Raw genomic sequence first — 15,598 nt, 5'->3', positions numbered from 1 at the left:
AAATGCAAGAGCTTGACAATAGGTTTGGTGAAGGAACGACAAAACTTTTAACTTTTAACTCAGCTTTAGATCCAAAAGATGAATATAAATCCTTTAATATTGATGATATATGTTGTCTTGCAGAAGAATATTATCCTCTTGATTTTTCTGAGAACGAGAAAATCAATTTAAGGTTTCAATTGAAGCATTTTGAAGTTGATGTGTTTAGCAATTCAAAGTTTAAAGATTTGAGATTTATTGCAGATTTATGTCGAAAATTGGTAGAGACAGATAAATCAAAGATATACTATCTTATTGATAGATTGATTCGTCTAATTTTGACTTTTCCAGTGTCTACAGCAACCGATGAACATGTATTTTCAGCTATGAAGATTGTTAAAACAAGGTTTTGCAACAAGATTGAAGATGAATTCTTAGCAAATAATTAGTTGTCTATATTGAAAAAGAAATAGCTAATAATTTAGATTTAGATTCAATACTTGATATTTTGTTTGTTTAAAAGAACGTAAGTTATAATTTTAGACATTATGTATTTTTTTTGTTTAATATATTTATATGAATGTCTTCATATTATTTCAATGATACATTATTCTTGACATATCAAATACTTTTTTAATATATAAATTATATTAAACATTTTTTATTTTTATTATAAATCTTCATATCAGATTAAAAAAAAATTATATAAAAGTATAACAAAAAAAATATGTTATATATATTGTGTTAATTTTGTTTGCCCGTAGTGTAAAATTCCTAGCTCCGCCGTGATGAAAACCATTTCGCAAGAACCATTTCTCACGGCAATCGAGGCTTCCACTACCACGATTTTTTATCACCACCCAACGTTGCTCCGTCGCTCAGCCACTAAAGAAACTGCATCACCAACGTCGTCAGTTGTCGACCGCCCATACCTCTGTTTTTGTTCATTCAAAACAGAACAAATTTTTTCTCCTAGCTTTTGACCTCGTTGCTTCCTCCATTCACGGCTCAGTGAAGCCCAGCGATGCCGACCAGTGCCATTGCATCTCTGTCGTCGACGCCGTAAGTGTCTCAGTTTTTCTCACTCTTTGTTTCCTCTCTCTCTCTCTCTTGTTCTCTCTCTCCATGCTCTCACTCATCACTCTCTCTCTCTCTCTCTGATGTTCAGCCACTTGCCACTATCGACCCAACCATAGCACAGTTTCCAGTTGATACTTTTCTTTATCTCTGTAAGCGTCGCTCAACTGTCTCGATCTAGGAAGAGAGGGGGAGAAGGGGATGGGGAAATCGAAGAGAGGGGGAGAAGGGAGATGGGGATTGAAGATGGGAGAAGGAAGAAGATGGAAATCCGAGGGATAAAACGGCGTGTACACAATTTTGAATGAAACGGGTTCGTTTCATTTATGCCACGATGTCACCAACTGCGCGGCTGTTACCGAAGCCGTTTGCACAAAGCATTTTTGTTTTCTATTTATCTTGCCACAGAGGAAGGTTTGTGGAAAGGTATAAATACAAGAGTCAGAATGTTGAATCAGCAAAGAATCCTCCTCCTTCCTTCTTCAACAATGTTACTCCATTTTCGTGATTGCTTAGACTACATGGCTTCGATGAGGCTCCCAGTGAACATTCCTGACGTACATATACCTCGCTTCTCGTCCCCATTTCGCCAAATCATTCGAAGCCTCTCTGCTCAGCTTTTCATCTTCCATTTCCGCCACAATCCTCGTCAATCCAACTCGGTATTCATTGAATTTCTTATTTATTTAATATGCCTGGGTAATTGTGAGTGCTATCTAGTTCATTAGTTTGGTTGCTCGAGAAAAATTCTAGAAAAATGTTGGAGTTTGAGCCTTTTCGCTCCGTATTTGGGTAACCCTGAAAACCGGGATGTTTAGAATGATGGGAAATGTTAGATATTAGAATTTTAGGGGTGGTTTGCTAATTTTTTGCTTTAATAGAAAGCATAAGATAGAGGAATCTAAATGTCTTTGTTTTTTTTTTCCCCCTTTTCTTTTCATTTTATTGGCAACAACCAAAAGGAGGGCTGAAAGGAAATGATATATGTATGATTTTCTGTCAAGGATTAAAAGGCCTTCTTTGGACGCAGAGATGATTGCTTAATCTATGCGGGGGGTGGGGGGTGTTATTGCTTTTTGGTTCATGCCATGGTGATTACCTGCTGGAGGAGATCCTAGTTTTATCACCCCTTTAGACTTGTAGATCGAAATTGAATGTATTTTAATCTTAGTTTCAGCTGGAACTGCATATTATCTCTTCCTTTGTGTACGTGATGTGAGTGTAAGTGCCTTTTATTTGAATCAGCTGCTTGAGTTGTGAACTTTGTACAACTTATGGCTCTCAAAACTAAGTTTTGTTATTCTATGTTCTGGAACGTGTACATCTAATTATTTTGTAATGTCTTAGAAGATGTAAAGGTGGGAATCTACTTGCTATGCCCTATGATTCTGCAAAGTTAATAAATGTACGACAGCTTTTGTAGCAAGTATTATCTCTCTTTTGTAATAAGAGGAGGTTTGGGGTTCAATCCCTTGAAAATTGGGGTGGGGAGGGTGGTTGCCCCTGGATTTGGAGATGGCTACGAACCTTTGGATATGGATGGGGTGACCTTTTAATTATGTCTTTGAATAGAACTGTATAATATGTTTTAGAACAGCTTGTTTGTAGATCATGCAAGTTCTTACTTTTACGAATTGGAAGATTGGTTGGTATATGATTTTATGGCAAGATTAATGTTCCATGATTTTCAGGTGTCATATATATGCCTGTAGAAATGGCTGTTCCAAAAGTAAACAACAAAATGCTTGAAGAACTTGAAGACATGGGATTTCCTAAAGCACGGGCAATACGAGCTCTTCATTATTCCGGTGAGCTAATTTATGGGAGATACCATGTGTGTGTCTGATGTTGACGTGTGGTTTCCAAACCTTGCATGAATGTGACTCAAGGAGAAATATAACCGCAACATAATGCTGATCAATTAATGAGGTTTCCATGATGTTGGTCTGGCTGGCCACAATGTGAATTCTAGGTAGGGGTGAGGCCATGTTCAATGCTGCAGCATGTGATTTAGCATGCACATAAGTGTATAGCAGTAATAATTTGCTGCCTGGTTCCCATTGGTATGCACTCCTATCTAGTGATGTTGCTAGTGAAGTTATCTAGCATAGCTAAGGACACTTAAGTTGTATATGAAGATGGCACTTTGTGCAAAAGGCTGGAGATGATGATCTGATACCGAGGCATGCTCTCTTGATTGTTGATCCCAAAAAGAATTGTAGCTTTGAGGACTGGTCTTCTAAGCATTCTTGTTGATAGGGAAAACTGTTACTTGCTCTTTCAGAGTCATTATTTGCAGTAGTGCTATTTTCCTGATTGTGAACATAATTGTTTCTGTTAATCAGGTAATTCTAGCATAGAGGCATCTATAAATTGGATGATTGATCATGAGAACGATGCAGATATTGACCAGATTCCCTTGGTATGATTTCTCATGTTGATTGTGTTCCTTTCTGACATCACATAGGGATTTCTGTAGTGTTGATTCTTACTTGATGACATCCCTATTTTGATTTTTCTGTCTTTATCAACTAATATGGCTTTTATTTTATTTTATTTTATAAGTAATAAAATTTTATTCATCGAATGCAATAGGTGAAGCCCATGTACATAGGAAGTATACAAAAGATACACCTAATTACATTCTAAGATTAGGAAATGATTCAAATGAAAAAAAAAAAAACTCATGAACAGTCCCTCCATTAAGTAAAATAGCTGAAACCCATTGAAGCAAGGTAAACGAAAAAAATTTCCAGATTTCCTCTGCAGTACGCTCCCTGTTATTAAAACATTGCTCATTCCTTTCCATCCAAATACACCACATCCAAAGGAATCATCTTCCATGCAGCTGCCACTTGAGAACAACTATGATGTAACGCCTGGTCCTGGAGGTCCGGAGAGTTAGCTCTTATTACTAAATATCAACTCCAATATCACAACTATAAAATCCGAAAAAAACTCCATAAAATACTAATTCATTTGCTCAACCCAAATATCCATGTTCCCCCACAAAAATACTAATCAAAACCCTCAATAAAATAGAATAACAACTTTACAAAGACTCGAATCTCCCATAACTCGACGTACCAAAATAACCGCCAAAGGTAAACAAACCTACAAAATATGATCGTCCAAAAATACTTGCACCCTTAGCACGTATTCATATATGATCATTGAACTTTTCCAAAATTTCCTACTCGTGTTCTCCAGCTGAACCATAAAAAATATCAGAAAAATGTTATGCAAATTAGGGGTGAGTTATCAATAACTCAGTAAGCAGAGAACATATACTAGTATGCAAACATGAGCATTTACATAGTTCATAATGCAGAGCAAAACAATTTTTATTTTCATAATGCAAAGTCAGAATACGTTATCAAAAATATTAGAGCAAAGATTCAAAAATATTTTTATTCAAAATTCATTTGGCATAACATAACTGAAACATCACATCAGAAGAGAATTCTATGTTTAACCTCAATGGTAGGGTTGTGCAAACCCTGGTGGTCAACCGAGCAGAAACAGAATGTGAATCTTTCCCTTATTATTCTCGGAGTCCCGAGTGTGCACATAGGAAAGATTATGCAGAAAACCACTTTGCTTTCAAAGTGGGAGCACCGGAAACTAAAAAGTTGGTACCAACCCGAACAGAGGCCACAGTTTTACACCTGTGGTGAGGTCAGAATGGAACAGAAATAGAATGTCATGCTAGAGGTTTTTGGAAATCACATCATATCATATTAGAGTACAGAACATTTTCAGAACAGAACAGAATCATATCACAAAAATATAATTTATGCACTAAATTTCATATTCACTCTTGTGCACAATTCAAAAACAAAATCCCAAAGTAGCTCATGTCTACACCAGTCATACCACAAATACTTTATTCATATATAGAATTTTATAAGTAATGCAGAACAAATAATTGAGATTGTTTCACATTTCTTTTCATAATAAAGCATGCATATTTTTCAAAATTAACCTCAGTTCATTTTTTTAATGCAAAGTTTAGCATAGGAACCCCGCTTTCCTGAACTTCTTAGCTTTTCAGAAAATTTTCTCAATAATGCCGAACGATTATTAATTATCACCTATAAAAAATAATCACGCAGTTTCTGTAAATTCTCAATTGAACACGCATTCCAATATCTCAACATGAAATGCCAAAATTAACCTATTTTAATTCCTCAAAACCTAAAATTCTCCTAACCCTAGAAATATCATCACTTTCCAAATTCCTCAACATCCACTTCATTGCTATAACTGTTAAACTCTAAATTATTTCCTAAAAATATAACTAATATTATAGCAAAGTCATTTTAAGTAGAAAATCACTTTCTTTTAAAGTAGAAAATCACTTTCTTTTAAAGACTTCAAAATAAAAATTTTGTACTTAATATATATTTCTAGAATTCATATTTTAAAAAAATATAATATTACTAATAATATACTTCCAATATTTATTTATTTATTTATTAAGTTATCTATTTAAAAACACTATGGTAAAAAAATGAAAAAATGAAAACTAGATTTAATATAAACTCATCTAAAGGGTGTTTTAGTAAAAGCCATATGCATGGGCTGAAGTTGAACTTTACAACACCATTTTCTGAAGTTAAAACCATAAGACCGAAATAAACTCACCGAGAGAAGAGAAAACTTGTGACAGAGATTCGGAAATGGCATTGGGTATACGTTGACGGCGTGGCTGGGAGCAGCAGCAACAAGGGGAAGAGGTGAGTAACTGTGTCGCAGCGGTTGGGTCAGCATTTTCCGTGCAACTGGAGGTGGTGTGGAGGGGAGGGCTGTAAGTGTTGTCGTGGTGGATGAGCTTACGGTGGCTTGGGCTGTTCTGTAATTACTGCTGCTCAGTGATGCAGAAACAGAGGTGATACCAAATGGCTGAGCAGGTTGGGGCAGGCCGTGACTGACTAGGTGGTGGGTTTGCATTGCTTATGGTGGGGGAGTATGTGTCCTGTTTTGAGAAGCCAAAACAGAGGTGATACCAAATGGCTGAGCAGGTTGGGGCAGGCCGTGACTGACTAGGTGGTGGGTTTGCATTGCTTATGGTGGGGGAGTATGTGTCCTGTTTTGAGAAGCCAAAACAGAGGTGTTTCGAATGTGAGAGTGCCTATGATTCGCGTGGGCTTTCAGTGCCTGGGCACGGTGGTTCTAGGGAGCAGCTACGGTGGTTGTGTTGAAGCGGTTGCAGCGGCAGCAACGTGGAGGCAATGGCTGGACTGAGGTACACAGTTTGCCAAAGGGCTGGGCTGGGCTGGGCATTGGGCTATCACGGTTCACTTCAAACTTAGGCTGCGGCCAACTCTTTTTGTAGAAGAGAAAATATGGGTATTTATAGAGGTGATTGAAAACCCTAGATGAGAACAAAAAGGAAGGTGGACATGCATGGTGTGGAGTCTAGAAGTTGATTCACATGGGATTGGGTTTTGGTGCAAGGTTTGGGCCTTTGGGTGATTGGGTAGGGCCCATTTCAAATATTTGGGCCCACGGTTTGGATAGTGAAGGAAATTTGTAAGAGGGTTCTTCCCTGAATTTTGGACCTCGATTCAATCTAAAAAAAATAATCCAACTTGTTTAAAAAAAATTATCTCGGCCCATAAAAAGATTTTTAACCAAAATATCAAAGCCGAAGGAAATCATAATTCACTAAAAGAGATATTTTAGGCCCGTATTCTACTTAAAAAAAAAAATTTGAATACTCAAATAGAATAGTCTTTTCACACATATAAATCCAAATTTTTTTCAAAATAGCTTGGCACTTGACCCAGGTGTTACATATGAAGCCTATTCCAATACGCAAGTAGATCCACCACTGTTTTAGGCATTACCCAAACCAGCCCTGCTCTACTGAACACACCATCCCATAACACCTTAGCCACCTCACAATGTAAGAGTAAATGGTCCATTGATTTACCATATTTCTTACACAAGAAGAACCAACTAATATTGCTTTTATTATGCTTATTCTTTTCCTTTTACTCTCCCCCAACCCTTTGCCCCTCTCCCCCTTGTTGGGTTTGTGGAGTTTGGTTTATTGTTGTGGCGGTTCGACTTGATGACCAGACCCAACAAGGATTCGTTACGGTTTTTGAGTAGATTTGCAATGAGGCTTGTGCCATGGAGCATAGGCTTGGGCCGAGGAAAAATTTTGGCACTATTTTTTCACTTGCGACAGGTGGCTCAAGCGAAACTCAGATAGAAAGTTCGCTCGAGTCTCGCTCAACAGATTGCTTGAGCAAACATCCGATAGAGAGTTCGCTCGAGGTGTGTTCAATACTCTGCTCAAGCGAATATCACAGAAAAATGAAAATTACGGCTTCTGCCGTGTAACCCTATAAATATGCCTATTATGAACAGTGTGGCTGACTGAACAGTGAAATTTTGCCCCAAAGTGTATTTTGTGATTCCTCAGCATTATTAAAATCCTCTATAGCTCTGTGGACGTAGGCACGTTGCTGAAACCACATAAATTTGTGTTGCTTGATGGATTGTTTGTTTGCTTTCTTGTCATCGTTTTTCATAACACCCCTCTCCTAGTCCCCGCACCCTAGCAGTGAAGAAGAGGCATGATTATTCATATCAACCGTGTTTTCAATCATGATGAGAATAAATTTAGCAACTAAAACTGCATTGTAAAGTGAGAGTGTATTTCATGCGCCTTAGATCTTTGATTGTCGCATGGTACGTTCTTCTATCTATTCTTTGTAAATGTCTTCTATTAAAGGGATGAGAAGCTCAGCAGGAAAGTCAATGCCTTATAATATGGAGCATGATCATATGATAAAAAAATAAAAAAATAAAAAAAAATAAATAAATCATTAAAATGACTTTTTTGTGGGCGGGTTTGATTAGGTTGCGAGAGCTGAAGTTTAGAAGGAACAGTCCATTGCATTTTATCTCAAATCTTTTTGAACATGGTCTTCTTTTATGTTAGTTTGTTGTTTGTTTGAGTGTGTACTTTTTGAGATTTGAAAAATGTGCTTTATCTTTGCCTCTTGCAAGCCTAGTTGCTCGATCTCATTCTTTGAGAAGGAGGTTGAGAGAAAGGTTTTAGGGTGAAAATGTTGATACATCTTGCACGTGACATTAAAGAATCTTTGGTCTTGCACATAATCACTACTTTGCTTGAATTGTTCAACTTCTCCCAGATAGCAGTGGACATTGATGTTGAGACACCTCAACCATTCCATATCACAGAGCTAATGAAAATGAAGGCACAGGAACTAAGGTTTCCTTTTCTGCTTCTTTGCAACATATCTTATTTTTTATACTTGTTATTTCTCATCATCTAGAAATTCCATTAGCTTCTTTCTCGGTTTTGACCTTTATATGTAGTATGCTTTAATCAGGTTTGACACAGGAAATTTTTTGGCCTCATCTACTGTTTCTGGCTGGCTGATTTCTTTCTATGACTACTAATCTTGCCATGTTTCAGGGATCAAGCACGCAAGATGGAAGAAGAAGAAGAAAAGAAATTGGAAAGACATAGGGACGGGGTATGTGGTTTTTTTTTTATAAGTAAAAATGTATTAATATCAAGAGGCACAACCAATTACACTGGGTGTATACAAGAGAAAACACCTAGCCCATTTGTGGTTTTTCCCTTTCCTTTTATAATAACTCCTTTATCTTGCTCTTTACTTCACTTTTCTTTCCTTTTCTATTTGTTGATATGAGATTTGATATCACTTACCCAAAAGAAGACATGAGATCTCATATCTCTTTTCACTTTTTCTATTGTTTTTTTTTTTTTTTTTTTGGAGGGAGGGTTCAGGACAGAGAATTTTATATGGTGCTCTAGAACATAAGTAGAAAAGGTGCCAATATCTTTAAGAGATTTTTGCAAGCGCAATTGACAACTTAAAATGCATTGCAGACTGTTTGTTCATAAGAGAGGAAGTTGGGAAAGTAATAGAACTTTCTATGTTACAAATGAAGGTTAATGCTTTTCTACTTATACACTTAAAATTTTCTTACAAGTTTACTCTTTTATAGAAGTTCCATTATTAAAATAATAAATGCAATAGCATTCCTTTTAAGATGATTATTGAGTTTCTCAACTTAATAGACATGATCATGTTGTGAACTTGCCACGACTTTGCTGTCTGTTAGAATATCTTATTGCAGCCGCATTGGTTGGTTTTTGTCGGATTAAACTCTTTTGGTTTTATTTTGGCATTCTTAAGTACTTGTTTGACATACCACACATTTCTGTATTGTAACCTAGATAGCCATATTGTTCCAGGAGAGGATTCGAGCCAGTAAGGACCTCACTGAGGCAAAGCGAACTACAGAAGAAAGTGAAAGAAAACGGTCTGTCCTAATCCAGTATTGCTCTTGCGATATAGCAGTTCCATATCTGTTTATCCCTATTCATTTTCAGCTACATGGGATTGTATTTTCCTCTAACTATAGTACAAATATCTGTATTTTGTTTCTTCAGCCATTTAGCACTACGAAAAGCAGAAAAGGAGGAGGAGAAAAGAGCAAGGAAGAAAATTCTACAGAAACTAGAGCAGGATAAGGTGTGAGAAAATTTTGGCCACCTTTCACTATACTGACTATAACCCTGCAAAGATCAGTGTTTCGGACTAGTAGATCATATTTGATAAATTTCACTATCCTAGTCTTAAAGCCTTTTACCTAGGGCCTTTCGATTTCAACTAGAGAGACTCAGTTTTATTATTTCTAATGTTGAACGAATTTCATTGTCAAGTCAGAACATTTTAGGGCATAAACAAGAAGTAAAATGAAAAACCTCGCCGTACATCATGTAGCTTTGCTATTCAGTAGATATACATTGTGCTAATTGTGCTAGGTGGGAAATACAAGGTCAAGGTTTTAAAAATAGATGGGCAAACCAGTAGCCCCAAGTAAGCAACTGCCACTAAAGAAGTGTGGCCAGATTTTTCTCAAATTGCAATACTTCCTACATTACATATAGATAGTTGTAGTGTTTTTATTGTCATTAAATCTTGTGCTATCCAATAGTGAACTTTGGGATAAATGGTGAGCAGCTGAAAGGGAATATGAGCCTTCACATGAGAGTAGTACTGGGAAATATCGATGATTAAATATCTCCCACTATCCAATGTTTTGGCTTTTGTTACCTCTATCATCGATCAGATATATAATAAAACTGTAAGGAATGGCAATGTGGAAATAAAGGAAAAAAAGACGGCCAATGTTTGACATAGAAAGCATGCACAAATTTGTGCTGTATTGATTAAAACCTGCATCTGAGCTGAGGGCAAGGACAAATGTAAAGGGTCACTAAGATGGAAGAGTATAGAGATAATCACTCAAACTCTGACCTTCCCAATGAGCTCTCTTGTGACATCAGAACTTGTCCCAAAAGCTTAAGCTGATTGGAAGCCAGACTTTCCCTTAACAAGTGAGCCCAACATGTGAAATATTTAATTAAATGGCTATAAGTGTAGAGTTAGGGTTCGAATTTAGGACCCCTGCTCTGATACCTTGTGAAATAACTACTTGTTCCAAAATTTTAAGCTGATGGAAAGTAGTAGATTTAATTATTTATGTTGTATCTTTAACATCTCTCTCTCTCTCTCTCTCTCTCTGACCTTAAAGACCTATAGGCTATAGATGAGCAGGAACCTTAAAAAACCAATAGTTTTATGTACTAAACGCATGCCCAAAAGATTGGTTTGAGATTGCCACTAAATTTGAGACAGCATCATAACATATCACTGTTATATCCTTTGCAGCTGGTTTAGCATGATCCTTACTAAGAATTCAATTGAATATTCCTGATTCAAGGTTTGATGCTGCTCTTAAGATTCTGTGTGAATAAAAAAATATACATGTCTTCACAGGTAGAAAGAAGGTTTGGAGTGGTATTGCCATCAGAAAGGCCTGCAGCATTAAAACCTTCCATGCCTTTTTTGCAGGGAAAAAAAGTACGGGTTTTGAAAGTAGTATCTCTAGATTTTACCACTGCTATATCTTATTTCAAAATTTATATTTTTTTGTTTTTACTGAAATTACTGGATGAAATTATATTCGTGTTTAAGTTGCAGGACTCATTGCCTGTGAAGTCTGGTACAAAAGCAGAGCATATGAGGGAATGCTTAAGGTCAATTAAGCGCAGTTACCTGGTATATGGCTTATTCTCTGTCTCCCAACATATTCTACTTGTTAAAAACCACTTATCCCAAAATATTGCACTGATGGGAAGAGCTAAATTTAATCATTTTATTTTTTTTCTAATCCCCTCTCACATGTAGGCTAGACATCCTTTTAACTAGTCGCACAACCGTGCCATGCATGGGAAAATTATTAATTTTTAATTCCGTTTATAATCGAATCATGAATATTTTTAAATGTGACATTATTCTATCACTAATTGTAATAAATAAGATATAGACAAAGAAGATGTAGCGTTATAGAGGAAAGAATATGAAGTGTTCTACTTTTAAAATTCCAAAATGTCTAGTATCTAATTACAGGATCTTTGAAATTATTTTATTTTAAATAACCATGCTTGTGGTCATTTAATGTAGGGGTGCATGACGTGACTTAATCTTCGCAAATTATATTAAAATTCCAAATTCTAGTATTTAGTTACATGAACTTTCAAATATTTTAATTTAAATGACCAAACTCGTTATTTAATGCAAGAGTGGATGACGTGGCTCAACAGGAGCTTTGCTCCTGCTTTTGAAAGTTATATATGTTATAGGTTTGTAAATTAGTATGTTATAGAAAAAAGCCCTAATTTTGATAAGGATGAAATGTGTGTGTGAGAGTGAGGAAAAGAGTAAGAGACACGGATGATTTAAGTGGAAATTGAATAGTCTTTTTTTAATGGCAATTATTTAAAATAACTACCAATAATAAAATGGTTAGAAAACTTCATATTATTTAAATGATATATTATTTAAAATAATGGCTGGCATGGCGCAAAAACAACAAAGACGATCGCTTTGAAAATTATATTGGTAATAGATAAATAGGCCAACACCTGGAATATTTAATTAAAATGAGAATGAAGTGTGTAGCCATGGTTCAAAGTTAAGACTTATGCTCTGATAATATATTGTAAAGTTTGCATGGATGATGGAACACAAAGAAAGAGGAGATTAGAAAATCTTATGTAGTCTTTCTCCCACCATTATTAAATATAGATTGGAAATACAATCAAATGACCAAAAAACCCTCATTAAAAATTCCTCTCGCTAACGTAACTATCTAACCTTAACAAACTCTTCCAACGAAGTGAAACAAACACAAGAGTTGAGAGTCATTTAAAATACCTGGGTCCATGAAACTGACTTATATGACGAAGAAGAAGAGGGATTTCACGTTGGTACTGTGGCATAAATGACAGAACATTGTATTTCCAGTTCATTGATGTGTGTTTATCTAGTCCTGTGAAACATGAATGTAAGTCACATTCACATCTATTATCTTATTGTATCCGGTAGCTTTCTGTGTTTGGACTAGTACTTCTTAAGTGTCATCTATTGATTATCTACTTCATTACTCTAGAACCATCACATTAAATGCCAGAGAGTTTCCAAGACTATTTTTATCTGCCGTGTACTAAATGGTGCTTCATTTCCCTTTATATATTTCAATAGAGAAGCCAAACTATGAAGCTTTCGTTAGTAACATTTTTGGTACAGTGGACTTCTTATCAGTGAAAGAAAGAATACGCTAAGAGCTCCTTGATTTACATGCAAAAACTTGAAAACATATGCTAGAAAGCCTTTGTTTTCATATCATTCTATCATATGTTGCAATTAAATTAAGGTGAAGGTAACTGCACCACTTATACATAAGACTTAATCAGGATATGGTTTGCAGGTGAAACATCCCATGGATTTTATTGCATTGACTTCATATTACAAGGTGTATGAACCCTAGGTTTCACCACTGACAGAGAGGTTCCAAATGTACTTTTTTGCTAACTAAAAGTGTTACCTACTTTCCTGGTATTCTGACCCACATCAACTCTCCTCAACTTTTTCCTTTTCCTGGTCTAGGATGATGATGCCAGAGTAAGGAGGGCATTTCAAACTCTTCTGATCTATGTTGGCAATGTCGCTAAAAATCCTGATGAGGAAAAGTTTAGGAAGATACGACTTGGTAACCCATTATTCCAGGTAAGCTCCTTTGATTTATCTTCTTTTTTTACTCTCTCTCTCTCTCTCTCTCTCTCTCTCTCTCTCTCTCTCTCTCTCTCTCTCTCTGTGTGGGGAGTGGGGTGGTTTCAGGTTTGATCATGTTGGTTAAGCCTTAATCCCAACTATACAAGTATGGGAGCTCATTGAAATTAATAGGAACACCGTTTCATAATCTCTACCGAAGTCTAGAGTGCCCATGAATGGAAAACTATGGGATTGGTTATTGCCAGATAGTTTGACTGGTTATGGCAAGTTATCCTCCAAGGTAACTGGATTATTTTTGCAGCAGCATGGGTTATTTTGGGCGCCTTTGACCACTTTAACAAATCGAATATATTACATTTTGTCAACATTTCGTCACTAGAGCCACGTTGATGAAAGAGGTGGACCTATTGTGGGATCATGTGCACTTTGACCAGTTTAACTAATCATATATCATACAGTTGTCCGCTAGTATCACCGTCAAAAAATACAGACTTGACATGTTAGGAATTCACTGTAAACCAGCGCTCTTTGGAGCCTAGCATTGACTGGAATGGTCTTAACTCATATGTTGGTATATCAGTGCTATGTTGATGGACTCTTGTAATTATCATTATAAACATGGTATAACCCAGACAAAGAAAATGGTTTCATGGCCTAGACCCAGTATCTTGCCTATAGTTTTTCTTTTTGTTTATTGCTTTGTATATTACTTCTGTCGTAAAATTTCCTACTTATTGAACAGGATAGAGTTGGGAATTTGAGAGGAGGTGTGGAATTTCTTGAGCTCTGTGGGTTTGAGAGAATGGGAGGCGAGTTCTTGTACCTTCCTCGTGATAAGGTTGATGAGGCAATACTTAACACAGCAGGATTTGAATTGAAGTCTGCGGCGACCAACCCCTTCTTTGGACTTCTGGGTGTGTAGAACAAGATCGTAGTGTGATAACCATGCTACTTGAGAATACTATCTGTATATATTGTGTTAGGTTCCTGGCCGCAATAGATGAAAAATTGTAATGTACAAAACAAAGAGCTTGACATTAGGAATAATTTATAGGTTATTCAGTCAAACTCTATTTGGAATTTTACAAGCGATTTATTGTTATACTCACATGCTTGCTGGCTGTATGAGGTTGTTTCGTAAACTTGAATTTTACAATGGGCTATGTTTGGATATTGAGGTGATATGTAAAGAGTAGTGAATAATAATTGTTATCCAGATGACTAATACAAGAGGGAGGTGAATTAAGTTGTATTAAAAAAAAATAATTATAAATTAGATATACAATATAAAATATAAATAAAATACGAAATAGTAATAACTATAAAGAGTAAGAGTAAGAGAGAAACAAACTCAGTATGTTAATAAGATTCGGCCCCACTGCCTACGTTCTCGCGTCAAGCTACCCCTTGAGGATTTTCAAATTCACTATTCAACCTCTTTCAAGTGGAGATAGAAATCTATTACACATTTGAACAACACCGTTACAAAGGATCCGTGTAGAACACCCTCTACACTTGCAATCATCTTACACGTGATGATTCAACTATTTTATGTGTAGAACACTTTCTACATGCACAACTGTTATACACATCCTTTTACTGATACAAAAGTTGATAGTGGGTAGGTTATCAGAAAACACTCCTCAATGAGTGGAATAAGAACAATACAGCGCAAATTATATCTTTCAAAATGAACAAGAATTAAGGCTCAATACTTAGAGAATAGATAATTAAAGCTTTGAATGAATGTTGTATGCTCTTGGTGTTGTGAATATGAAACTCTCAAATGATCTATTTATAGGCATATAAGGCTTCACATTCAAATTTAAAAATATTCACATGTCAAAAATAATATCATTCACTTTTTCAAAAAATTCAAATAAAAGGTTCTTCTTTTTCAATTGTCAAAGATAATATCATTCATTTTTCAAATATTTCAAATCTAATCTTTTACTTTTGGCATATGACAAAATGAGCACACTTTACTTTTAAAAAAAATTCAAACCTAATATTTTACTTTTTGCATATAACAAAAGGAGCACATTTTACTTTTCAAAATTTTCAAACAAAATCATCTACTTTTTGCATAAATCAAAAAAAGCATCAATAACTTTTGAAAATATTCAAATAAAACATGCACATGTGAAAGATGACAGTCAATCATTTTTTAAAATTTTAAAATTTAATTTTTAAAATATTTATGCACATATAGAAAATGTATTTTAATGCTTTATGATAAAATATTAATTTTGAGCCTTAATCCTAATTTCGAATTTTTAAGAGATTTACAATATTACTCTATGAGTTTAATGTGAACTTGTTCCTTTCTTGCTCATGCTTGTTTCCTTGATGTGCTTGACTCTATTATGTAGACAACTTAAGTT

General features: G+C 35.6%; 1 protein-coding gene across 6 annotated transcripts; it reads left to right on the top strand.

Moving 5' to 3' along the window:
• Nucleotides 1–739: 739 nt before the first annotated feature.
• On the top strand, nucleotides 740–14,370 carry LOC122307633 (UBX domain-containing protein 1-like). 6 transcript variants are annotated; one of them, XM_043120641.1, is made up of 12 exons: nucleotides 740–1,041; nucleotides 1,148–1,718; nucleotides 2,748–2,864; nucleotides 3,402–3,478; nucleotides 8,229–8,308; nucleotides 8,516–8,576; nucleotides 9,326–9,393; nucleotides 9,524–9,605; nucleotides 10,917–11,000; nucleotides 11,115–11,198; nucleotides 13,089–13,208; nucleotides 13,962–14,141. In XM_043120641.1, the coding sequence occupies exons 3-12, from the start codon at nucleotides 2,759–2,761 to the stop codon at nucleotides 13,995–13,997; spliced, it is 798 nt and encodes a 265-aa protein (XP_042976575.1). In that variant the 5' UTR covers nucleotides 740–1,041; nucleotides 1,148–1,718; nucleotides 2,748–2,758; the 3' UTR covers nucleotides 13,998–14,141. The 6 variants fall into 6 exon arrangements, with proteins under 6 accessions (XP_042976575.1, XP_042976572.1, XP_042976570.1 ...); XM_043120638.1 differs by having other exon boundaries at nucleotides 742–1,041; nucleotides 11,121–11,198; nucleotides 13,957–14,370; XM_043120636.1 differs by having other exon boundaries at nucleotides 742–1,041; nucleotides 13,957–14,370.
• Nucleotides 14,371–15,598: the final 1,228 nt, after the last annotated feature.

This window comes from Carya illinoinensis, chromosome 4 (assembly GCF_018687715.1).
Source record: "Carya illinoinensis cultivar Pawnee chromosome 4, C.illinoinensisPawnee_v1, whole genome shotgun sequence".
NCBI lineage: Eukaryota > Viridiplantae > Streptophyta > Magnoliopsida > Fagales > Juglandaceae > Carya > Carya illinoinensis.
The sequence above is the reverse complement of the archived record's forward strand: the minus strand, read 5'-3'. Positions and strand labels throughout refer to the sequence as shown.

What these genes read in the sequence shown, in the direction of transcription:
- LOC122307633 (XM_043120637.1), top strand. Translation starts at nt 2,759, where the DNA reads ATGCCTGTAGAAATGGCTGTTCCAAAAGTAAACAACAAAATGCTTGAA. An exon ending in ATATTGACCAGATTCCCTTG is followed by an intron (nt 3,479 to 8,228) that starts GTATGATTTCTC and finishes AACTTCTCCCAG; the next exon opens with ATAGCAGTGGACATTGATGT. An exon ending in AGAAACTAGAGCAGGATAAG is followed by an intron (nt 9,606 to 10,916) that starts GTGTGAGAAAAT and finishes ATGTCTTCACAG; the next exon opens with GTAGAAAGAAGGTTTGGAGT.